General features: G+C 44.8%; 1 protein-coding gene across 1 annotated transcript in view; it reads left to right on the forward strand.

Annotated features, from left to right (window-relative positions):
• The first annotated feature begins 13,133 nt into the window (after nucleotides 1–13,133).
• The window catches only part of HEBP1 (heme binding protein 1), a 31,280-nt gene continuing 18,800 nt past the window's right edge, over nucleotides 13,134–25,613 (forward strand). The window contains exons 1-3 of the mRNA XM_047787507.1: nucleotides 13,134–13,316; nucleotides 23,319–23,457; nucleotides 24,499–24,679. Coding sequence (XP_047643463.1) covers nucleotides 13,239–13,316; nucleotides 23,319–23,457; nucleotides 24,499–24,679 — 398 coding nt within the window. The 5' untranslated portion in view covers nucleotides 13,134–13,238. The remainder of the gene's footprint in view (nucleotides 13,317–23,318; nucleotides 23,458–24,498; nucleotides 24,680–25,613) is intronic.

Below are 25,613 nucleotides of genomic sequence, written 5' to 3' on the forward strand. Positions count from 1 at the left end.
TTACGCAAAAATTCAAATCTGGTCTCTGGGCTTAAACGTTAGATGCTTCCCTATGTTTTCTGTGCCTTTACTTAGAAAAACAGACCATGGGGCCATGTTCCACCTCGATTTCTCCTTACAAATATGATCTTTGAGAGGTTCCTCTCTGATAGCAAAATTATCAGAAAGAGAAATTGGGGCGTGTGGTATCTTGATCCTTGACGAGAACCTTTGCCCTCATTCATTCAGTTTCCTCTGGAGAGGGGAAGATGGGGATGGCAGGCTTCTCAGGCAGCTGCTCTAAGGTACCAGAGAGAAAATCCAGCCAGAAGCATCGTCTTTTTCTTCCTTCCTTCCTTCTTTCCTTCCTTCCTTCCTTCCTTTTTTTCTCTCTCTCTCTTCCTTCCTTCCTTCCTTCCTTTCTCTCTCTCTTTCCTTCCTTCCTTCCTTCCTTCCTTCCTTCCTTCCTTCCTTCCTTCCTTCCTTCTTTCTTGCTTGCTTGCTTTTTAGGGCCACACTTGTGCAGCATATGAAATTTCCCAGGCTAGGTGTAGAATCTGAGCTGCAGGGGCCAGCTTATACCACAGCCCCAGCAACGCGGCATCCGAGCAGTGTCTGTGACCTACACCACAACTCATGGCAACACCAGATCCTTAACCCACTGAGTGAGGCCAGGGATCGAACCCACATCTTTATGGATACTAGTTAGATTCTTAACCTGCTGAGCCACAAGGGGAATTCCCCCAAATCATCTTTCTGAATTGCTGTCATGACTGGCAGAGTTCCACTGCCCCAGGGATGGCAGGGGGAAGAGCAGCCCTCAGGAAGTTGCTCTGTGACTTCCTCCAGCAGAGGCAGAGGATTTAACAGGGCCTGAACCTATGCGCAGGGATGGTCAGCCCTTCTGGGCAGAAATCTTTGTCCTCCGGAGGAGACAGGGCAAGAGGACACACAATTGCTGCAACTCACATAGCCCTGATCCAGAGCAAAATAATTCCAAAATATAAATCTCTACACAGCAGATGCAAACCATGAACTTTTTTCAAATACTCAATGAATTTTATTACATTTTTAGTTTTACAATGATCATCACAACCAAATTATAGCGTCTCAGTCCCAAACCCCCAGTGCACGCCCCCACCCCCAACTTGTCTCCTTTGAAACCATAAGTTTTTCAAAGTCTGTGAGTCAGTATCTGTTCTGCAAAGAAGTTCACTGTGTTCTTTTTTTTAGATTTCACATGTAAGTGATAGCGTATGATGTTGGTATCTCGCTGTCTGACTTCACTTAGCATGATAATTTCTAGGTCCACCCATGTTGTTGCAAATACCGTTATTTACTTCCTTTTAATGGCTGAGTAATATTCCATTGTGTATATGTACCACATCGTCTTTATCCTCTCCTCTGTCGATGGGCATTTAGGTTGTTTCCATGTCTTGGCTTTTGCATATAGTGCTTCAAAGAACATTGGAGTACATGTATCTTTTTGAATCATGGTTTTCTCTGTATAGATGCCCAGGAGTGGGATTGCTGGATCAAACGGTAATTCTACTTTGTTTTCTGAGGAATTTCCATATTGTTTTCCACAGTGGTTGCTCCAATTTACACTCCCACCAACAGTGTAAGAGGGTTCCCTTTTCTCCACACCCTCTCCAGCATTTATTGTTTGTAGACTTTCTGACAATGGCCATTCTGGCCAGTGTAAGGTGATACTTCAGAGTGGTTTTGATTTGTATTTCTCTAATAATGAGTGATGTTGTACATCTTTTCATGTGTTTTTTGGTCCATGAACTCTTTTTTTTTAATCTGAGATCTTTGCTATTGAAAAGTCCCACCAAAAAGAATCAAAATAGGACTGCAACCCCTGTATTGGTTAAGGACAAGGTCTCCTTGCGAATGAATCAAAGAGCTTTACAATAAGGCCTACAGTACAGCACAGGGAACTATATCCAGTCTCTTGGGACAGACCATGATGGAACATAATAAAGGGAATGTATATACATGTATGATTGGGTCACTTGGCTGTACAGCAGAAATGGGCACAACATTGTAAATCAACTGTACTTTAATAAAAAAGTAAAAACAAACAAATAAATAAATAAAGGTTAGTTTCCCTGTTGCCCCCTCCCAGAGATTCTGATTTGAGACCGAGGAATATGTTTTATTAACAGGCTTCGCAAGTGATACAGGAGATGGAAGGAGCACACTGTGCGCTACATGAATCCACATCACAGGTTCACACATAAAATTATTATAAAAGAGGTACACAGGGGAATGAGGATGAAGAGAGCCAAAGATGATATGTGGGTGCTGGTCTGTTAGAATGGGAAAATTATAGGAGCTCCCTGGTGGCTTAGCAGTAAAGGATTTGTCATTGTCATTCCTGTGGCTCAAGTTCGATCCCTGGCCCAGGAACTTCTGCATCCTGAGGATGCAGACAAAAAAAAAAAAAAAAAAAAAAGGATGGGAAAATTGTAGCCTCTTACTCACTGCAATAAGATGGAAGGAGAATTCTCCAAAATAAAGGACAATCCACCCAGACAGATGTAAATGCAAACTAAATTCTTTTTCCATTCTAACTGCAATTTTAATAAAGACCATGTCATCAGAAAGAAATAGCTGATGTTACAATTAAGCTACAGACATGTCAATAAAGTTCCTCTCTTTGGATTCCTCTTTTTTCCCAATATTGCTGATTATGATCAACCTTTAAGTTTCAAGAAAAAATTGTGCACAATTTTTTTCCTATCCTCTTCTAAAAGAAGTACTTGGTGGAGTTCCCTGGTGCCCTGCAGGTTCAGGATTGGCATTGTCACTGCTATGGCATGGCTTTGATCTTTGGCCTGGGAACTTCTACATGCCACTGCCGAGGCCAAAAAAACCCAAAAGGACTTGGTGTAGAATGGAATACTAGACACCATGACTAACACACATACACACACACACACACAGAACCTCTCCAATAACCATGTTTGTGTTGCCAACTTTCCTTCCAGAGTCCTTCACCTCCCCCACCACCCCACTCTGTACCACCTTCATTCACTCAATGAACTTATTTTAAGAGCTTACGGTTCTGGCACTATTCTAGTTACTGGGGACAAAGTCCTGAAGGTCCCTCCTTTCATGATGTGTACACTCTAGTGGAAGGGGCAGAAGAAAGAACAAAGCACAGATTAACTCTATATTTTCAGATAACAAGCGCACCGGGGAGATGGAATACTTTAGGCTGGGTAGTCGAGGAAAGTCTCTCTGAAGAGGCGATCTGAATAATAAGAAGGAGCCAGTCACAAGAATTTCCGTGGGAATTTAGGAGCACATTCCAAGCAGAGGAAGAGAGAGTGCAAAGACTCTGATCCAGACAGGCTTACATTCTTGAGGACGGCAAAGAAGATCAATACGGGGGAGCACGGTAAACTAGGAGGTGGACCCTCAAATATCAGGTGAAAGACTAAACCAGAAAGTGTATGGAATGACTGGCCAATGGGGACCTGCTATGTAACAGAGAGAACTCTACCCATATTCCGTGATCATCTCTGTGGCAAAAGACTCTGAAAGAGAATGGATATGTGTACATGTATAACTGAATCACTTTGCTGTTCAGCAGAAATTATCACAACACTATAAATCAGCTACACGTCAATAAAGCTTTAAAAAAGGGGAAAAAAGGAGTTCCCGTCGTGGCTCAGTGGTTAACGAATCTGACTAGGAACATGAGGTTGCAGGTTCGATTCCTGGCCTTGCTCAGTGGGTTAAGGATCCCGGTTGCCGTCAGCTGTGGTGCAGGTCGCAGACGCAGCTCAGATCCCGAGTTGCTGTGGCTCTGGCATAGGTCGCCGGCTACAGCTTCGATTGGACCCCTAGCCTGGGAACCTCCATATGCCATGGGAGCGGCCCTAGAAAAGGCAAAAAGACAAAAATAATAATAATAATAAAATAAAATAAAAAAGGGGGAAAATTAGGTGAAAGACGAAGGCTGCATGAGTGTATGTGTCCTAAAATTTTTCTCTACACCATTTCATAGTAGTTGACATGTTTCATGCCCTCTTTCCCCTTAATAACTCTGTGTGTATTTCCCAAGAGCAAGGATATTTTCTTACACAACCACAATACAGCTGGGGAAATTTAACACTGATATAATACATTTCTCTACTCCTCAGTTTTTATTCCAATGTAAACAATTATTCCACTATGTTCTTTTTCTAGTCCGAAGTCCAGTCCACAATCATGGACAGCATTTAGTGGTCACATCTTTCTCTCTCTCTCTCTCTTTTTTTTATGGCCGCACCCATGGCATATGGAAGTTCCCAGGCCAGGGACTGAATCTGAGCCACAGTGGCAGCAACACCAGATCCTTTACCTCCCTGTGCTGGGCTGGGAATTGAACCTGCACCTCCACAGTGACCTGAGCCACCTCAGTTGGCTTCTCGACCCCCGGCACCACGGTGAGAACTCCATTTGTCATGTCTCTTTAGTCTCCTTCCATCTGGATCAGGTCCTCAGCCTTCATTTGTCTTTTAAGATCCTGGCATTTCACAAGAACTCAGGCCAGTCATTTTATAGCATCTATTTCTATGTGGGGTTTTCTGATGTCTTTATGGTGAGACTCAGGTTACAAATCTATGGCCGGAATGTCCCATGGGCAATTCTGTGTTCTCAGAGTCTCAATCCAGGGGCCTACCATCCCTTGCTGGCGACGTTAACGGTGGCCATGTGGTCACTGCAGGGAGAAGGTATTGACCAGTTTCTCCACTGTGATATTACTCTTTGTGGAAAGATATTTTGAGAGCATGTAAATATCTTACTCCTCATAAAAGGAACACTTTTATTTTTATGATTATGATGATTCTTACGATTTGCTTACAGCAACGCAGGATTCAAGCCTCATCTGCAACCTACACCACAGCTCATGGCAACTCTGGATCCCCCAACCCACAGAACAAGGCCAGGGATCAAACCCATATCCTCACGGATACTAGTCAGATTCATTTCCACTGCTCCACACAGGAACTCCCAAAGGAACTCTTTAAACATAAACACACTAATGTATAACCAACAAAACACAATCATCCTTGGGTTTGATTTTCTGGGTTATTTGGAAAAAAGAAATGTTTTAAACTTCAGTTTGTTTAGGGAGTTCCTGGCGTGGCGCAGTGGTTAATGAATCCAACTAGGAACCATGAGGTTGTGGGTTCGATCCCTGGCCTCGCTCAGTGGATTAAGGATGCGGTGTTGCCGTGAGCTGTGGCATAGGTCGCAGATGTGGCTCGGATCTGGTGTTGCTGTGGCTGTGGTGTAGGCCAGCAGCTACAGCTCCAATTAGACCCCTGGCCTGGGAACCTCCATATGCCGTGGGTGCGACCCTAGAAAAGACAAAAGACAAAAAAACAACAACAAAAAAAGAACCTTTAGTTTGTTTAAATCAGGGTCCTAAGAAAGTCTAGACAATGCATTTGGCTGCTATGTCTCATAAGTCTCTTTCAATCTATAACAAGGGATCCTAAGTTCTTACCAGTTCTTACATGCATGAAATACCATGATCCAGAAGCACCCAGGACACACATGCCAAGTCGTTATCTTATTCCAGCACTGGGCACATAGCACTCACTGAGTTTGGTTGAACTGTTGGGTCCTTATTTCCTCCCATGTACACATATCTCCTGCTACAGGTCATGGCTGTGCTGCGGTGTCTCCAGACTCTGAAATCTCACAGCTGAGTGAGGGTTAGAGCTTGGGCAGAGCTCCAAAGCATGAGGTGGCTGAGCCTGCTCATAGCCTGGACCCAAGCCACCAACTCAGGGGCAAAGGTGTAAAAGGGGGAGGACAGGCCTTCTCTGTCACGAACTCAGTGCTGGGCTGTGCAAGCCCAAGGGCTCCCTGTTGTGTCGGCTGCTATGGAACAGAGATTAAATGTTGGCTTAAATTTGATTGTAGGAGTTCCCCCTGTGGCTCAGGGGGCTAAGAACTGAGGATCCATGAGGCTCCATGAGCATGGGCGTTTGATCCTTGGCCTCACTCAGTGGGTTAAGGAGTCGGTGTTGTCGTGAACTTTGGTATAGATTGCAGATGCAGGTTGGATCTGTTGTGGCTGTGGCTATGGCTGTGTCTGTGTCGCAGGCCTACCCCTAGCCTGGGAACTTCCATAGGCCATAGGTGTGACCTTTAAAAAAAAGGAAAGAAAATAAATTTGACTGTAAAATATTTAAATACCATTATTGGAAATGGCAGAAACGGAAAAACGCATTACAAATCTATTTGTCCCTATTTCTGTGCAGTGTATGTGCAGTGTGTATTGCTTTGGAGGCTCAAATGCTCTTCTGGTGCAAACTGCTATGTCAGGGGAAACTGCTCAAATGGGCAACTGTGTTTAGCAGATGTGAAGCAGAAGCTGTGGTGGGAAATGACAGTGTTTGGGAAACTGTGACTCCCAGAAACCAGAAGTCAGAACATTAATAAAATGGGTTGTCAGTGTGTGAGCCACAGTTGTCTCTACAGACTACCTCTTTAGGGGGGAAAAAAAATCTCCATTTTTATGGATGAATTTAGACTGTACGGTGCTGAAAACTAATGGTTATTTGGGGGAGATCTATTTGTCCCTATTTGAACACTTTCAATCAAGAGGTGAGTACCTGAGACCAAGAAGAATTCAGGAGAGGCAGATGCCAGACAAAATTAGCACCTGCTCCTGGAGAAGAGCCATAAGATAACCCTTTGCTCCTGTCCTGCCTGCTGGTTTTTAAGGTTCTTCATTCTTCCAACCGCTGAGGTCAAACACCCTGGAATCATCTTCAACACCTCACAGCTCATTTCACCAGCAGAAGCCTATTAGCTGCTCCTTCAAGTTCATGCAGAGCAAAACCACTTCTCATCAACCCCACGGCCAGTGCCCTTATCTGAGCATCAGTAGCTCTCCCTGCATCCCCTCAAGGGCCGGCTGCCTGGTCTCTTGCTTCTGCCCTTGCGCTCGCCACCTCTGATCAACAACACGGCAGCAAGAGAAGCCCTTTGAAACCCTCCAGTGGTTTCCCATCTTGCTCAGAATAAAGCCAAAGTCCTTATGATGAATGACCCCTGTGAACAAAAGAAGAAGAAGAAGAAGAAGAAGAAGAAGAAGAAGAAGAAGAAGAAGAAGAAGAAGAAGAAGAAGAAGAAGAAGAAAGCAAGCCCACCCACCCCAAACCCCCAAACAACCAAAAACACCCACAGAGAGAAAGCTGCAAATAAGAAAAGCGTCTATTAGGGGTCTTAGCAATTGCAATCAAGAGACAAAGATTCAGGTAAAACTGAATGTGTTCTGGGGAAGACAGTCAGGGGCCTATTAAGGCAAAAGCCACAGAGGTGTAGTTTGACATAAGAAAAGAAATATTTGTCCTAAGGGATAGGCTGTCACGAGTTGCTTTGGAATAAGGGTCCGATAAGGATCTTGAGTTTCTGGAACATTCTGCAGATGTTCTGGATGCCTGCATTAAGATGATAAGTGGTCAAAAGGCCAGATTCCATCCAGACTGACATGCATAAGTCCTACTTCCTCAGTGGTCTCTTGGCTCCACTTTAGGGAGCTCTCTTAGCAATATCGACTCCATTTTTATCTTCCTTTCACACATGCAAGGTCCCACATGACCTGCCCTGCACCCCAGCTGTATTAGCCAGGGCTCTCTGGAGAAATGAACCAATATGAGATACCAAATACAGACAGAGCTTCCTCCACTTACAATGTGCCAGGCACTGTTCTAAGGGCGTTATGATTATTGATCCTCATAGCAGGCCTCTGAGGAAGGTATTACCATTATCCTCATTTTACAGATGACAACCCTGAGGCAGAGAAGGGCAAATTACTTGTCCAAGGTCACCCAACTCATAAGCAGTGGAACTGGGGCTTGAACCCAGGCACTTGGCTTCAGAGTCCAGCCTTGGCCATCATTGCTACTACCTTCTCCCTTTCTTAGTCACCTCTAGCCTCCCTGGTCTCCTCACTTTTCTCAACATACTAGGTACTCTCCAACCTCAGGACCTCTGCACATGCTCCTCTCACTGACTTGAAAACGCCCCCAGCTAGCCCCTTCTTTACACCCTCATTTCTTCAGCTCTGGGTTCAAATGTCACCTCTCAATCCAAAGTGGCACATACTGGCATACCTGTGCTTCGACACCGCCCCCCAACCTATGATAACATATTTATTAGTTTACTCATTTCTTGCTTGTCTCCCACACCGAGATGCAAACTCCAATAAAACAAAGATTTTTGTCTATTGCATTCACTGCTTCAGTTTAGAACCCCACAGCCTGCAAGAGAACATAGTAAGCATTAAATAAACATGTTGGAGTTCCCATTGTGGCTCAGTGGTTAACGAACCTGACTAGCATCCATGAGGACTCGAGTTCGATCCCTGGCCTTGCTCAGTGGGTTAAGGATCCGGTGTTGCCGTGAGCTGTGGTGTAGGTCACAGGCATGGTTCAGATCCCACATTGCTGTGGCTCTGGCAGAGGCTGGAGACTACAGCTCTGATTGGAACCTCCATTTGCAGTGGGTGCAGCCCTAGAAAAAAGACAAAAAAAAAATCAAAAACCAAAAAAAACCCATGTGCCTCAACATCGCTAATAATTAGAGAAATGCAAATCAAAAGTACAATGAGGTATCACCTCACACCAGTCAGAATGGCTGCCATCAGAAAGTCTACAAATAACAAACGCTGGAGAGGGTGTGGAGAAAAAGGAATCTTGGCGTTCCCGTCATGGCTCAGTGGCTAACAAATCCGACTAGGATCCATGAGGATGTGGGTTCAATCTCTGTCCTTGGTCAGTGGGTTAAGGATCTGGCATTGCTGTGAGCTATGGTGCAGGTTGCAGACATGGATTGGATCTGGCGTCGCTGTGGCTGTGGTGTAGGCCGGCAGCTGTAGCTCCAATTAGACCCAGAGCCTGGGAACCTTCATATACTGTGAGTGCGGCCTAAAAAGACAAAAGACAAAAAAAAAAAAAAAAAAAAAAGAAAGAAAGAAAGAAAGAAAAGAAAAAGAAAAAGGAATCTTCCTACACCATTGGTGGGATGTAAGTTGGTGCAGCCACTATGGAAAACTGTACAGACATTTCTTCAAAATCTAAAAATAGAGCTACCATATGACCCAGCAATCCCACTCCTGGGCATATATCCAGAAAAGATGGAAACTCTAATTTGAAAAGATACACGCACCCCAATGTTCACAGCAGCACTATTTATAATAGGCAAGTCATGGAAGCAACCTAAGTGTCCATCAACAGATGAATGAATAAAGAAGATGTGGTGCTTATATACAACGGATTACTACTCAGCCATAAAAAAGAATGAAATAACACCACTTGCCACAACATGGGTGGACCTAAAATTACCATACTAAATGAAATAAGTCAGGAGAGAAAGACAAACACCAAATGATATCACTGTTATAGGAAATCTAAAAAAAAAAAAAAGATACAAACGACCTTATTTACAAAACAGAAACAGACTCACAGACACAGAAAACAAACTTATGGTTACCAAAGTAGAAAAGGGAAGAGAGATAAATTAGGAGTTTGGGATTAACAGATATACACTATAATACATAAAGCAGATAAAAAACAAGGACCTACTATTAGCAGAGGGAACTATATTTAATATCTTATAAAAACCTATGATGGAAAAGAACCTGAACATGAATGTAAACATATAACTGAATCCTTTTACTGTACACCTGAAACTAACACAACATTGTAAATCAACTATACTTCAATAAAGGTAAAATAAATAAAATAGGAATTCCCCTTGTGGCTCAGCAGTGACGAACCCGACCAGTATCCATGAGGGTTTGATGCTGGCCTCGCTCAGTGGGTTTGATCCCTGGCTTCATTCAGTAGGTTAAGGATCCAGCATTTCTGTGAGCTGTGCTGTACATCACAGATGTGGCCCGGATCTGGTGTTGCTGTGGCTATGGTGCAGGCCAGCAGCTGCAGCTCCTATTTGGTTTGGTTTTGTCTTTCTGCCTTTTCTAGGGCCACTCTGGTGGCCTACAGGGGTTCCAAGGCTAGGGGTCTAATCGGAGCTGTAGCTGCTGGCCTACACCAGAGCCACAGCAACACGGGATCCAAACTTCATCCACGACCCACACCACAGTTCATGGCAACACCAGATCCCCAACCCACTGAGCAAGGCCAGGGATCGAACCTGCAACCCCATGGTTCCTAGTCAGATTTGTTAACCACTGTGCCACGAGAGGAACTCCTGCAGTTCCTATTTGACCCCTAGCCTGGGAACTTCCATGTACCGGGTGTGGCCCTAAAAAGACAAAAATAAATAAATAAGTAAATAAATAAATAAAATGTGTCAAATGAATTTAAGATTAAACAAACCAGACCTTATTAAAAATGAAAGGAAATGGCTTTCATTTTGTAATTTACAAGGCAAAGTGAAAGGAAGTGATTCCCTGGAGAACGGATGTCTGTGGTACTGACGGTATGCCATGCTCTGAGTGGGGGCAGATATGAGACCATTCCTACTGTGGGCAGGGAGTGGGTGGCCCCTGAAGGTTGGAACATGTCCATAGTCAGCACCAGGTACAAGGCCCGTCCTGGATGAGAAAGGAAAGAAGGCCAGGGAAGGTAGTCGGTGCAGATGGAGGACAGAATGAGGCGGAATCTCCCTCCTTCCTGAGTTTCATACACTTGGCCACTCACCAAGAGTCCTGAGCTGCACCCAAAGACACCCTCTGCTAACGTGAGGCAGGAATACCAATTATCTAGCCATGTTAAACGTAAAAACCTTAATGGGATAGGTTCCCATTATCTTGACAATAAATTCTAGCCTTCTTGGTATTAGGAAAACCATATTCTGATGCCTTATTGCCAACTATTGTTTGATTTGTCTATGCCTTGCTTGGATAGAAAGAACAATTCTGTTCTATCCTACTACCTATTCCATCATTGTCATAACCTGTTTCACAGAGAAAAGGAAAGCCTTCCAACATGAGCTCCTCAAACTTCCCACTTCCAACCTACAAAAGTCTGTACACCTATATCCATCTGTCCCTCTTTTTATAATACAAGACATATCCAACCTCTCATGTTCTGATTCACCTTCATTTTTACCTTCTCAGGAATATCACTCAGTCAACCACCTTGCTGCTGAATCTTTAACATCTTCCTTCTTCTTACTTCCTAGCTCTTTCCTTTCAAAATTAGAGCTTGCTTCAGTATTTCCCATGTTAAAAAAAAAAAAAAAAAGTATCTTGGCCTTACCTCTTCATTGAGCTTCTGTGTATTTCTTTTAACAACCAAACTGTGTTGTCTCTGCTTCTTTACCATCCACTTCACTATTTATGCCATGCTCTTCAAGTAGCTGGGTTCAGTTCCTGGTAGCAGAACCAACTCGGCCAGGAGGAGGGAGAGAGTCTAGGCCTTAATGGTGGACACAGTGCTTTCAAGTGCCTGACTGACAGGCTCTTTTAACCCACCCAGCAGCACTGCAGGTGACATCATTACCCCTACTTCTCAGAGGCCTGTGGACAGAGCCAGATTGGAATCTCAATCTTCTGACCAGATGACTTCTGACTCCCAAATGCTTTTGCTACGTGACCAACCGCATGGAGTATTAGGCCCCATTTCACTGTACTAGTTGATTAACTAAAAATAGATGTTTAGATCAAATATCCAGTACAATTTTGTTAATCATTCCACAGTTATTAAGCAACCCCTGGGTGTGGTGAGTGAGGAAAAAGCTAAAGAAAAATAGATCTTTGCCCTTTAAAAGCTTAGTTTATAATAAAGGGACGCGGCTCTGAGCCACAAAAATACTCAAGGACTCTTACAAGGCCTCATATAATCTCTTATGAATTGTAAGCTGCATGCTACTTTTAATGACCCTAGATGCTGTAAAATCAATTGACATCACAGTTTACTCGTTAGCATTTATTTTCTATCTTAATGGCATATAAAATAATAATGCCTCATAATCTATAGCATCTTAGAGTCAAAAAATAAAAATTAAATAGCCATTAATTTATAGCAATCAACAAATATTTATCAAAAAGTACATCTTTTTATCTGTTACCACAAATCTAGAGATCATCAGTATCACCATTATTGATTCCCACTGCCGGGCTCAGGTTCAAGGTCTTCTTTCCCAAGATGGAGGCAAGAGGTTCCTCAGTGTTGGCTCGGAGCAGCCTGCACAAATTACGCAAACAATTAGGTTAACAATTTCAGATGACAGTGTAACCAGTGGACAAACCTGCATAAAGAATCCCCCTCTGGGCAGAACATTTGAATAAACAAAATGGCACCAGTCTCAGATGCCACTCAGATCCCACATGGCTGTGGCTGAGGCCAGCAGCTACAGCTCTGATTCCACCCCTAGCCTGGGAACTTTCATATGCCATGGGTGAGGCCCTGAAAAGCAAATACACACACACACACACATATCGAGCTTCAGGTTTCTCCTTTGTAAAACGACTCTAAAATATTTTAGTCGCGTGAGGAGAGAGATGTTTGTAAAATACTGGACAGGGAGAGCGGACACTCAATAAATGGTAATAAGATCGGTTAGAAAGTTTTGAATAAAAGGAGTGAAAGAGCGAGGCTATGATTCAGAAAATTAATGTAAAATCTTTGATTAAAACGGGTTGGAGAAAGAAAGAGCTAGGTAGAAAACCAGTTAATACTCTTTCAATCGTCCAGATGAGAAACAATTGGGGAGGGGTGCGCAAACTAGACACATCTCTGTGGAGATGAGGCAATCAGGGGTCCCTAAGGGCAAAAGGCTGCAAAGACTTTGAACCTGGTACAGCACCTGCCTGGGGACAGCGCCTGAGGATGGAGGCAGAGTAAACCATGAGAGGAATCCGGAGGCCCTGCAGTTTGTCGCCCAGACGCCTGTGACGGGACGAGGCGGGGGGCAAGATTGTAGGGGTGGAGGATGAGGTGTTCACCACTGCTGCCTAAATCCCACAACCCCCCGCGAAGAGGTCAGATTCAGTTCTGGAGGCGAGGCTGGCGGAGGACCACAGGTTCCTAGGTCTGAGCCCCGCTGGCCGCCGGGAGCTGGGAGCCCGCTGAGCACCGCCCCTCCTTGGCCCCTCCCAGCGCGTCCCTCTTGGGCCCGCCTCCCGAGCGCGTTCCGCGGGTGGGAGCCCGAGGAGCCCCGCCCACCCCGCTCCCTCCGCCCCGCCCGTCCCCACTCTCCCAGTAGCCCCGCTCTCGCCAGCAACTCGCGCTGACCGGAGTCCGCTTGTGTGTCCAGAGCGCCGCGGTGACACCATGTTGGGCATGATCAAGAACTCGCTGTTCGGGAGCGTGGAGACATGGCCTTGGCAGGTCCTGAGCAAAGGGGACAAGGTAGGCCCACAGGGCTGCCGAGAAGCGGAAGAGGGGCCGCGTCCACCGCACCCGGATCGCTGCTGGAGTGGCTCCCGGGGGGCAGGTGGGGCAGGAATGTGCTCTGGATTGTGCGTTCCGCTTTCTGCAGGGGGCATGGCCCTCCACTTCTTATCACTTGAACTAGGGAGAAGGGGAGATGGGGGCGGGGGTGAGTTTTAAGGGAGAATCTCAGCTTAGTGAGATGAACAGCGCCTGTGGAATGCATCGGTCCATTTAAACATTGCAGACAATCTGAATATTTGTTTGCTGAAAGACCTTCGGTTACAGGAAAGTCTGAAAAAGTGCTTGTCCTTAAGAAACTCCCAAGCCATCCCTAGTGGAAAACAGGGTATAAAAGAACGTGGTCTGCCCAGCGTGGAGGTGACTGTGAAGGCTGGCCCAGGACGCAGGGCAGCCTGTTCTGCCGACGGGTGATGGTGGGGCCTTCCACAGAGGAAGCGCCTTCAACCGGGCCTCAGGGATGTGCCAGAGTGTACAGAAACAAGAAGAGTGTGTGCAAAGGTCCACCGCTGTAAAATGGCTATGGAAACTCCCAGAGTTGGGTGCCTGGAACACCCAACAGGACAGGGAAGGAGGGCGTCATTGCTGTTTCCCCCCCCCCTTTTTTTTTGTCTTTTTGCCATTTCTTGGGCGGCTCCCGTGGCATATGGAGGTTCCCAGGCTAGGGGTCCAATCGGAGCTGTAGCCACTGGCCTACGCCACAGCCACAGCAACGCGGGATCCGAGCCGCGTCTGCGACCTGCACCACAGCTGAGGGCAACCCGGATCCTTAACCACTGAGCAAGGCCAGGGATCGCACCCGCAACCTCGTGGTTCCTAGTCGGATTCGTTAACCACTGCGCCAGGTCGGGAACTCCTGTTTTCCCCCAAATTGACGCCGGTGTTGACCCAGGCAAATTGGACTGTCCCCTGAAAATAAAAGCCGGCCACTAGATGATTGTGCACCTCTTGACTGTATACTCAGCCCCCTGCTCAGTACTTCATTTGTTAAAGGACTGTGTTGCCCAGGGGCCAAGTTTGGGTACTTATTATAGTGATCATCACACAAAAGCCCTCAACTGGAGTCTGGACTCTTCAAGCAGCTATAGACAGAGGCCTGCCACTTCATCTGTCTATATCTGCTTCCTTAACTGTATGTAGAATGAGCAGTTTAGCCCCATCAAAGGTGGTCTATTCAAATGCCTACAAAGAGCCAGGCACATAAGAAAAATGAGTGGAGCTGGCAGTTTTAGACTATAAGGCAAGGTGGAGACTGAGGCAAATTGAAGGGAGAGAACTCAGGTTCCCACCCACACAGAGGGTAACTCTGGGCAGTTGCCATGCAGTGATGTGAACCAGGGTTGCTAGATTTCTTTCTTTCTTTCTTTTTCTTGGCTCCACCCATAGCATGTGGAAGTACCTGGGCCAGGGATGGAACCCGAGCCACAGCAGTGACAATGCCAGATCCTTCACTCTGGGCCATCTGGGAACTCCCAGGGTTGCCAGATATTTAAGGAAATCAGAAATCCAGATTCTTCGCATGAAATCTTTCCATTTAAAATGTATTCATTCAGAGTTCCCGTTGTGGCTCAGCGGTGATGAACCCAGCTAGTATCAATGAGGACACGGGTTTGATCCCTGGCCTCACTCAGTGGATTAAGGATCTGGAGTTGGCGTGAGCTGTGGCGTAGGTGGAAGACTCAGCTCAGATCCCCCTTTGCTATGGCTGTGGCGTGGGCCAGCAGCTACAGCTCCAATTTTACCCCTAGCCTGGGAACTTCCGTATGCCGTGAGTGTGACCCTAAAAAGGCTAAATAAATAAATGACAATGAAATCAGCTTTTAAAAAATAATAAAAATAAAACATATTCATTGAATAAGTAACTGTTGAGTGCCAGCTATGGGCAAGGCACGCTTATAGGTAACGAGGATAAAGCAGTAAACAAAACTGGCAAAAAACTATGTTCAATGTGACTAATGAAGAAATAAATAAGTCAAATATATCTTGTATCAGAGGGTGATCAGTGCTGTAACCAAAAAAAAAAAAAAGGGCAGGGACAGGGAGGAAGGCCCCGAGAGTATTAGGGGTGAGGCTGTGGTTTTGAGTAGGGCGACCGTGTCAGTTTTAACTGTTGGCAACTGACTACAAATGTTTGCAAACACCAGGGGTCAATAGGAGCATCTGTGTGTGTGTGTGTGTGTGTGTGTGTGTGTGTGTGTGTGTGTGTGTGTGTGTGTGTGTACCAGCCTATGGACCTGGCCCAGTGATCTCTAGGGTCCTTGCTGGCTTTGACGCTTGAAGAATCTATGTGGTACCTTGAGCTCACAAAGAATTTTCCTTTCTGCAGTAGAATTCGGTTCACTTGTCTTTGTTGTTAAGGATTATTTGGAAGGCAGGCTGAGGGTCCGGGCTGGTCTGCTGCCTGTGTGCCTTCACGGTTCCCTGCCCTGCTCTATGTCTCAGGGTGGAGTGAGGGCTGACCCCAGTCGGTTGTGTCCCAGGCACTGATGTCACCTGGCTCCCAGGGGAGTTTGCCTAGTGGGAGGTGCTAATGGAAGGTGGAAGGGCGAGAAGAAGGGAGAGGCCAGGGTCTTTCTCCCTCCCCTTCTTCCCACTATCAGAGCTCTGAAACCAGGAGCTCCCCTGTGGCTCCAGCACTTGCTGGACAGGCCACCGTGGTTCTAGTTTTCATCAGGTGATCCAGGGTTCTGAGCTCAGGCAGATATCCTGCCTCTACCTCTGTAGGGCACTTACTAACCTCTGGGTGTCTTCACTGTCCCCTCCTGGGCATCTCAGCTCTTTTATTATCTGTGAAATCAATTCCTTGAATCAAGGTGCCTCTGTTCAAAATACTCTAGCATTTCTGTTTCCTCTTAGCCACTTATTAGTACATTGTCACCTGCCACTGATTTAGTGTCTCTAGGGATAAATGGGGCCATATGGGATATTGTTACCAGTCTGAAGCAAATCATTTAACCCAAATGAACATGATTTCTAGAGCTATAGAAGAGCTATCAAAATATCTTTCCCGGGAGTTCCCATCGTGGCGCAGTGGTTAACGAACCTGACTAGGAACATGAGGTTGCAGGTTCGATCCCTGGCCTTGCTCAGTGGGTTAACGATCTGGCGTTGCTGTGAGCTGTGGTGTAGGTTGCAGACGCAGCTCGGATCCCGCGTTGCTGTGGCTCTGGCGTAGGCTGGTGGCTACAGCTCCGATTCGACCCCTAGCCTGGGAACCTCCATATGCCGCGAGAGCGGCCCAAGAAAATGGCAAAAAGACAAAAAAAAAATCTTTCTCATCTACTCCCAGAGTTGCTAGAAATATTAAATTTTTTTACACACATGAAAATGCTTTGTAGGAGTTCCCTGGTGGCCCAGCAGTTAAGGACCTGGTATTGTCACTGCTGTGACGCAAGTTCACTTCCTGGCCCAGGAATTTCTGCATGCCATGGGCATAGCCAAAAAAAAAAGAAAGAAAAAAGGGACTTCCTGTTGTGGCTCAGCAGTAACAAACCCAACTAGTATTCATGAGGATGTGGCTTTGATCCTTGACCTTGTTCAGTGGGTTAAGGATCTGGCGCTGCCATGAGCTGTGCTGTAGGCCAGCAGCTGCAGCTCTGATTAGACCCCTAGCCTGGGAACCGCCATATGTCGAGGGTGCAGACCTAAAGAAAAATGACAAGGAAGGAAGGGAGGGAGGGAAGAAGGATACAAAAATGCTTTGTAGGCTAATACACCCTACAAATGTGGTAATATCATTATGTCAGAATTCATCTCAGCTTCGATCTTACTAGTTTCAAGGTCACGGGCAGCTTAACCTCTGTGATGTGATGCTGATCATGAGAGAAAATAATAATTCTCATAATTCAATATCTTATAAGATTGTTTGGAAATTTAAATGAGAGAACCAATTATAAGTTTTTCAACAAAATTTCTAGCACTTGATTGTTTGCTTTCCCTTAGTTTTCCAGGTAATTTGGGCCAACTTACTAAACCTCTCGGCCACTCTGAACCCCGAGATTCCTCAACTGTAAGATGAGAATGACAGTGCCTTATGTGACGATTAATTAAATATGCAAAGACACTTGTAAACCTTTCTTTTTTTTTTTTTTTTGTCTTTTTCGCTTTTCTAGGGCCGCTCCCACGGCATATGGAGGTTCCCAGGCTAGGGGTCCAATCGGAGCTGTAGCCGCCGGCCTACACCAGAGCCACAGCAACAGGGGATCCAAGCCGCATCTGCAACCTACACCACAGCTCACCGCAACGCTGGATCCTTAACCCACTGAGCAAGGCCAGGGATCAAACCCACAACCTCATGGTTCCTAGTCAGATTCGTTAACCACTGAGCCATGATGGGAACTCCAAACCTTTCTTTTAACATATACAAATTCAGGGAGTTCCCACTGTGGTGCAACAGGATCGGTGGCATCTTGGGAGCACTGGGACGAAAGATCAGGTTCTGTCCCTGGCCCAGTACACAGTTTGGGATCCAACGTTGCCCAAACTGTGGTTTAGGTCTCCACTTTGGATCGGATCTGATCCCTGGCCCAGGAAGTCTATACACCTCAGGGTGGCCAAAAAAGGCAAAAAAAAAAAGAAGAAAGGGAGGAAGGAAGGAAGGCAGATATACAAATCCAAGGTGTTATTATTGTGTAGAGAGCCTCTTTCAGAAATGACCTCTCTCTCCAGGAAGAATCTGAGTCAGAAAACATTTTCGGCTTTCCCGGGCAAATGGACCACACACAGTATGCTCTGTGTAGCTCAGAGTCAAACTCAACCAGATGTTCAGGGCTGATTCCAGGCACTTGGTGGGGAGGCCCAGGCTGTTGCAGACCTTATCAGGTGCCTTATGCATTGCTTGGGGAGGGAGGAGGACACAGTTTTCTGTGGGGGGAATGGGAGGGTCTTGTGAATGCTCAGAGCAAGACTGATACTAACAACAGACATCTTTATGGGGTTTGTCTCCAGCCTGTGCTCAGTGATTAGGCCCCACACTGCCTGGCTCGGACTCCTGGCTCCATCTCTTGCCACTCTTATCTTGGGCTTGTTACTTAACCTCTTGTGCTCCAATTTCATCTGAAAGTGAAAATAAAAACACTTCTTCACAAATGTTGTTGGAGGGATTGACTATATGAATCCATGTAAAATGTTTAAAATAATAAATGATATCTAGAAAGTACTCAGGCTGATCAGTATTATAGTTAGTATGTTCTTATAATGAGAAAGCTGGTTTCCAAAATTAACATGTATCTTCCCACAGCATCAGATGGCAAGGGAAAAAAAAAAAAAAAGCGGCCTCGCAGATGACCTTGCAAATCTCATAGCAAGTGGCATTCTTGCAAGATCTCTGTCTGGGACTTGAACTTGACCACGGTTCCCACTGAATGCTGAAAACGTGTATGTGGCCACTGGCCAAGGTCCTCATCTAGTAACTGATCGGGAACACGAGCTAGCTGGATGTTGGGCAGAAGGGGGGCCCACATTACGTTCCCTGTAACAGGGAAATGCACTCAAGACATTAAATTTGAAGAATCAGATGTATTAACAGTGTTAACTTTGGTGCTTTATTTTGTGCAGAAAAGGAGAGAACTCTGTTTTAACTCAGCTCCCTGGAGAGCCAGAATAGTTGGGTAATGGCCATCTCTCAAATCTAAATTTTCGCAGGGATCCAATGGTTCAAATGAGAAGTTATGGGCATAGATGTGGTTAAAACAAGTGGTTCCAGCCAGAAAACCACCTTCAGACAGTGTGACCCAGCCTTCCTCAGGGATAGATATAGTTAGGCTAGTTATCTCTCCAACCAGCTATAGCTATTGTATTCCTTGTTGTTAGAGCAAAACCAGGTTTCACTCCATGGCCTCCTTTCCCACAAATCCTCATAGAGCGACTATTACACACACACACACACACACACACGCTCGACATGGCATGAGGTGCTAAGAGGTTCAGTGGTAAATGATGTAGACAGTCCCTGATCCCATGTGGCTTAAGGATGCAGATGGAGATTAAACACATTATTATCCCTTTATAATTATTCCATTACATTCTTCATTGAAATTTCCATGATAAGTCCACTTTGATTATAATCACAATATGCTCTGTCGTTAAAGTACAAGGGCCTATAAAAAATGTCATGGGGGCAGTTCCCGTCGTAGCGCAGTGGTTAATGAATCCGACTAGGAACCATGGGGTTGTGGGTTCGATCCCTGGCCTTGCTCAGTGGGTTGAGGAGCTGGCATTGCCATGAGCTGTGGTGTGGGTCGTAGACACGGCTCGGATCCCGCGTTGCTGTGGCTCCAATTTGACCCCTAGCCTGGGAACCTCCATACATTTCAGGAACGGCTTAAGAAAAGGCAAAAAGACCAAAAAAAAAAGTCATGGGAACCTGTTTTATTTTTTATTTTTTGTTTTTTTGGGGTTTTTTTTTTTTGTTTGTTTTTTCAGGGCCGCAGCTGAGGCGTATGGAGGTTCCCAGGTTAGGGGTCAAATTAGAGCTGCAGCTGCTGGCCCACGCCACAGCCACAGCAACCCTAGATCCAATCTGAGTCTGTGACCTACACCACAGCTCATGGCAATGCCAGATCCTTAATCCACTGAACAAGGCCAGGAAGTGAACCTGCATCCTCATGGATACTAGTCAGATTCATTTCCGCTGAGCCATGACGGGAATTCCTGGTAACCTGTTTTAAATGGGGATCCTCTCAGAGTTCCCTGGTGGCCTAGCAATTAAGAATTCAGTTGTCGCTGCTGTGGCTCAGGTTTGATCCCCGGCCTGGGAACTTGTACATGCCATAAATTATTTTAGGATAGATGAAACAGACTCGCTGTCAGATCTTCATCGCTGGACTAATGATTACAAAATCTAGCTTCCTAGGTCAACCTTCAGATCTTTGGGAATCTGGCCCCTGCGAGAGTCTCCGGCTTCCTCTCTTGCCGTGCCCTGCTGGACAGGCCTTGCTCCAGCAACAGTGAACCACTCGTATTTTTCACCATCTTCACACTGTACTTCAACTCCTCTTTTACCCCTGCAGTGCCCACTACCTGGAATCACCCTCCAGAAACTATCCATGTATTTACGACATCATGTAATAATCATGTAATTCTTCTCATCTTCCAACTAGAGTGCCCATATCATATTAAATCTCCAAATCTATGGCACCTAGCAGAAGTTTGCAATCGATGTTTATTCAGTATATCAATGCATCAGTCACTGAATGTCCAGATGGGTGATCTGTAAGCACTTCAAGGTCAGCTTGACCTACGCAGACATGTAAACACACACCCATGCCCCCTCAGACATGGTCCTCTTCTGTGCTCTCACACTGCCCTGGAACTGCTCTCCCCTTAAACATGTCATCAGATTATAACCTGTTTTCCTGGCTGCTTCTATTAGACTATGCCTCTCCTGATGTCGGGGACCATGTCTTTCCTGGCACAGTGCTCAGCACAGAATAGATAGTCTCTAGCTGTTGGCTGAATGAATGAAAGAGGGAAAGCAAGCAAAGGAAAGGGCCAGCCAGTTTTTCTTTCTTTCTTTCTTTCTTCCCTCCTTTCCTTCCTTCCTTTTCTTTCTTTCTTTCTCGCTCTCTCTTTTTCTTTCTTTCTTTCCCTTTCTTTCTTTCTTTCTTTCTTTCTTTCTTTCTTTCTTTCTTTCTTTCTTTCTTTCTTTCTTTCTTTCTTTCTTTCTTTCTTTCTTCACTGAGAGTTGGTCATTGGCTTCTCCATTTCTAAGAGAAAGAGCTGCATCAAAAGGACTTTTGATGCCCCTGTTCTGAGTTTGACACAGGCACACGAACATCCTTTTTCTTTCAGGTCAAAGTTCCCAGGCCAGAGATCACGTGCCACGCCACGGCAGTGACAACTCCAGATCCTTAACCACTGGGCCACCAGGGAACTCCCACAAATGTCTATCAGAAATAACTACTACAATAGCTGAAGAAAGAGGTTCAAATGCTCACGTCATCCCCCATGGAGCGTGGTGCCTTGTGACAAGCATTAGACCAGAGTTTGGGGATTTGAATGCTGGTTCCAGTTTCACCATGCAGCAGCTGTATGGTCTTGGGCAACTTGATCTTTCTGGTTCTTCATTTCCTCTTTGGTAAAATTTGTTTGATTGGGTGAACTGCAAAACCTCTTTCAGGCAGAAATCCTATGACTCACTGAGTGGCATTTCTGGGATTTAAAACATTATACGTGGCCAGATTCAGGGGGACCTCAAATGAAAGCCAGGTCTGGTCTCTGCTGTGACAGATGGAGCCAGAAAGAGCAAAATACCCCCAGTTTACGTAATACAGTTTGCTCCTGATGGCTGTTTGGAAGTATCGCACTCACCAAGGGGAGGTCCCTACAGCAATCTTGGGCTAAGTGGGTGTAGTGCCCCAAAGTCAAGGCCGATTTGGGGCCTTTTGATTCTTGGTCTGGTACAGTTTCCCTGGACCTATGTGAAGGGAAGTTTATGAAACTGGTTGTCAGGGTTTGCGTTCAGATTTCCTTGACCCTTTTCTCACTACTCTCCTTGAATTTTTCATTGCAAAAACAACAGGTATTTTTGCATTCCAGGTATAAAATTTAATTGTAATATAAAATTATAATATAGAATATTGTATACAAATATATTTTTTTCAGGAGTTCCCATCGTGGCTCAGTGGTTAATGAATCTGACTAGTAACCATGAGGTTGCAGGTTCAATTCCTGGCCTCTCTCAGTGGGTTAAGGATCTGGCGTTGCTGTAAGCTGTGGTGTAGGCTTGGATCCTGTGTGGCTGTGGCATAGGCCGGCAGCTGTAGCTCTGATTAGACCCCTAGCCTGGGAACCTCCATATGCCAGGGGTGTAGCCATAGAAAAGACAAAAAGACAAAATATATATATATATATTTTTTTTTTCAGACTATATAGGTTACTCACAGCCCCATAGAGATTCATTACAACCCCTTGGAAGTTGAATCTGCAGTCTAAGAGGATTCAGAAAGAGCAAAATACCCCAGGTTTATATAACACAGTTTGCTTCAGTCATAGGAAGGCTTGTTTGACCAGCCTGGGGCAGCCAGGTCCTCTATCATATGACTTTTTTTCTTTCTTTCTTTTTTTTTTTGGTCTTTTTAGGACTGCACCCGCAGCATATGGAGGTCCCCAGACTAGGGGTCGAATCGGAACTGTAGCTGCAGGCCTGTGCCACAGCCACAGCAACATCAGATCTGAGCCGTGTCTGCGACCTACACCACAGCTCATGGCAATGCCAGATCCTTAACCCACAGAGTGAGGCCAGAGATCAAACCCACAACCTCATGGTTCCTAGTTGGATTTCTTTCTGTTGCGCCATGATAGGAATTCTGAGTGTTATAATTTCTAAGTCCATCCATCTGATTCTACTTGAGTTGCAGCCCCGATAACTAGAATGAGGCTCATCTTGGGGCCTTAGAGTTTTGTGGGATCATTGTTGTATTTCTTTGTTTCCTCTTTTGCAATTTTATCTTCTCAGGTCCTGGATCTCCTATTATTCAGATGTTGGATCTCTTGGCTTCATCCTCTGATTTTCTGTTCTCTTCTATTTCCTACTTCATTGCCTTTTTACTTGACCTTCTGGAATATTTCCTTCAAGTTTATCTTCCAACCTCTCTACTGAATTTTTGTTTCTGTTGTACTTTTAATTTCTCAGAGCTCTTTGATCTCAGAAACTTACATATTTATAGCATTCTGGGGATGTTCTGGGTGGTTTAGGATGCGACATCTTCTATTATTTCTCTAAGAAAATGAACTCTGTGAGGTTTTTTCTGCTTCCTGTACCTCTGTAAGAAATCCTAGAATCAGTTTCTCATGGCTCTTGCAACTCAGGTCTATCTCTTCCCCTGTCACCATACTCAGGCTCCTTATGGAAAGTTCCTTAGTCATTTGTGCCTCTTGTCACTGGACTTTTACTGCTTCTAGGGCCATCACACGTTGCTACTTGCTGTCTCCTAAGCACTGCATGTTCTCTGTCTCTAGCAAGATATCTCCTATGAGGAACGGGCCTGTGAAGGCGGGAAGTTTGCCACAGTGGAAATGACAGATAAGCCTGTGGACGAGGCTCTACGGGAAGCAATGCCCAAAGTGATGAAATATGTGGGAGGTTCCAATGACAAAGGTGAGTCCCCTAAAGGACTGGCTGTGGTCTCATAGGCCAGTATGGCATAGTCTCATTTCGTCGATGGAAAGTACAGAGGCCACAAGGCACCTGTCACTGTTTCAGTGGTACATGAGCTTGCTGTGCTACCTGAGCAGGGAGGCTCTGGGGAGACCCACTGACTTGATGCCAGCATCCCCCTGACTTTGTATTTTTATAGGCTTTTTAAACACAATATATCCTGCTTCTGTTACTTATTTCATAATTATTTTCCACTGTATCTAAATAATTATTATCTTAAGCATAATTATTAATAGCTAAATCATACTGCATCGTGTGCCTGTAATTTGCTTTAATATATCACTCCTGTTTGGAACATTTATGTGAATCCAGTTTTTCACAATTATAAATTCTGCTGTAAGGAAAATCCTGTGATCTATAGCCTTTTCTGTATTTTGGATTATTTCCTTAAAATGGACAGTTAGAAAGGAAGTAATAGATACAGATATATTTGCAGTCTTGATGTATATTACTAAGTAATTTTTTTCCAGATGAGTTGAATCACTGTGCTCTTACTGTTAGAAACGGCGAGGGAAGAAGGAGGCAGAGATGGGAGCAATGAGATCTCAAGCAGGTTTATCTACCAACAGAGTGGCCAGGAGCACTGAGCAGAGGGAACTCAAGCTTAGGGAGCAGCTAGTAATATAGGGAAAGGGGTAGTTTTTATTTTTAGCATGTTCTATTTTTAGCACAGGTGCTTGAGGTATTAAGAAACAGGGAAGATACAAGTTTTGTTATAATTTAAGTTTCTCCAGCTATTCTTGTCTGGCAGCTTTGTATTTCATTTTATACAGTTACCACCTAACACTTACTTCCAGTGTATACAAATGAGAGGTGTTTTGTATGTGTCTGACAATATATTTTAATGCCTGAAATGTTTATTATTAATTTCAAGAAAAAAGTATTGTCTTGGAAGAAGAGTGAGATTAGCAGATCTTCCACATGCCTGAACAGCTCCTGTCTCTAATACCCACCTCTCTCTGCGGGGGTTTGTGTTTTCAGGAATTGGGATGGGAATGACCGTTCCTATTTCCTTTGCCGTGTTCCCCAGCGACGGTGGCTCCCTACAGAAGAAATTAAAAGTCTGGTTCCGGATTCCAAATGAATTTCAAAGCAACCCACCAGTTCCCAGCGATGACAGCATTAAGATCGAGGAGAGGGAAAGCATCACCGTCTATTCCTTGTAAGGAGATGATTCTGTGTATCCCAGGGGGGGCATTTGATTTCCCTAACCACTCCTTGAATCATCTGCAGTGAGCATTTGCACTCAATTTATGTCCCCCACCCCCGTTTTGAGAAATAATTGACATCTAACATAGCATTCATTTAAAGTATCCACCATAATGCTTTGATACGTATGTGTGTATATATATATATATATATATATATATATATATATATATAATGCAACAAGTATTGCCATTTAGTTAGCATCCTTCACTTGATACAGTTAAATTTTTTTCCTGAGATGAAAAATTGTAAGATCCACTCTCTTAGTAACTTTCAAATACACAGGACAGTATTGTTACTACAGTCGCCTTGCTGTGTGTTTCATCCCCAGGGCTAATTTATCTTAGAGCTGGATGTTTCTCCCTTTTGACCATCTTCACCTATTTCTCTCACCCACCACCTTCCCACTCTCTGGCAGCCACCGATCTGTTCTATCTATAAGTTCAGTTTTTTGGTTTTTTGGGGTTTTTGTAATTTCACATGTAAGATTACACAGTATTTCCTTTCCTCTGACGTTTCATTTAGCATAATGCCCTCAAGGTCCATCCAAGTTGTCACAAATGGCAAGAGTTCCTTCTTTTTATGGCTGAATAATATTTCCTCCTCTGTCTATGGACCATCAGGTTATTTCTACATCTTGGCTGTTGTAAATAGTGTTGCAACAAACATAAGGGTGCCAGTATGTCTTCAAGCTAGCGATTTCACTTCCTTTGGATATATACCCAGAAGTGGAATTGCTGGATCCACATGGTAGTTCTATTTTTAATTTTTTGAGGAACTTCCATGCTGTTTTCTATAGTGGCTGCACCAATTTATTTATTTATTTTATAGCAACATTATTTTTTAAAAATTTTATTATAATTCATTTACGATGTTCCATCAATTTC

The sequence above is a fragment of the Phacochoerus africanus genome, chromosome 7 (assembly GCF_016906955.1).
Source record: "Phacochoerus africanus isolate WHEZ1 chromosome 7, ROS_Pafr_v1, whole genome shotgun sequence".
NCBI classification, from domain to species: Eukaryota; Metazoa; Chordata; class Mammalia; order Artiodactyla; family Suidae; genus Phacochoerus; species Phacochoerus africanus.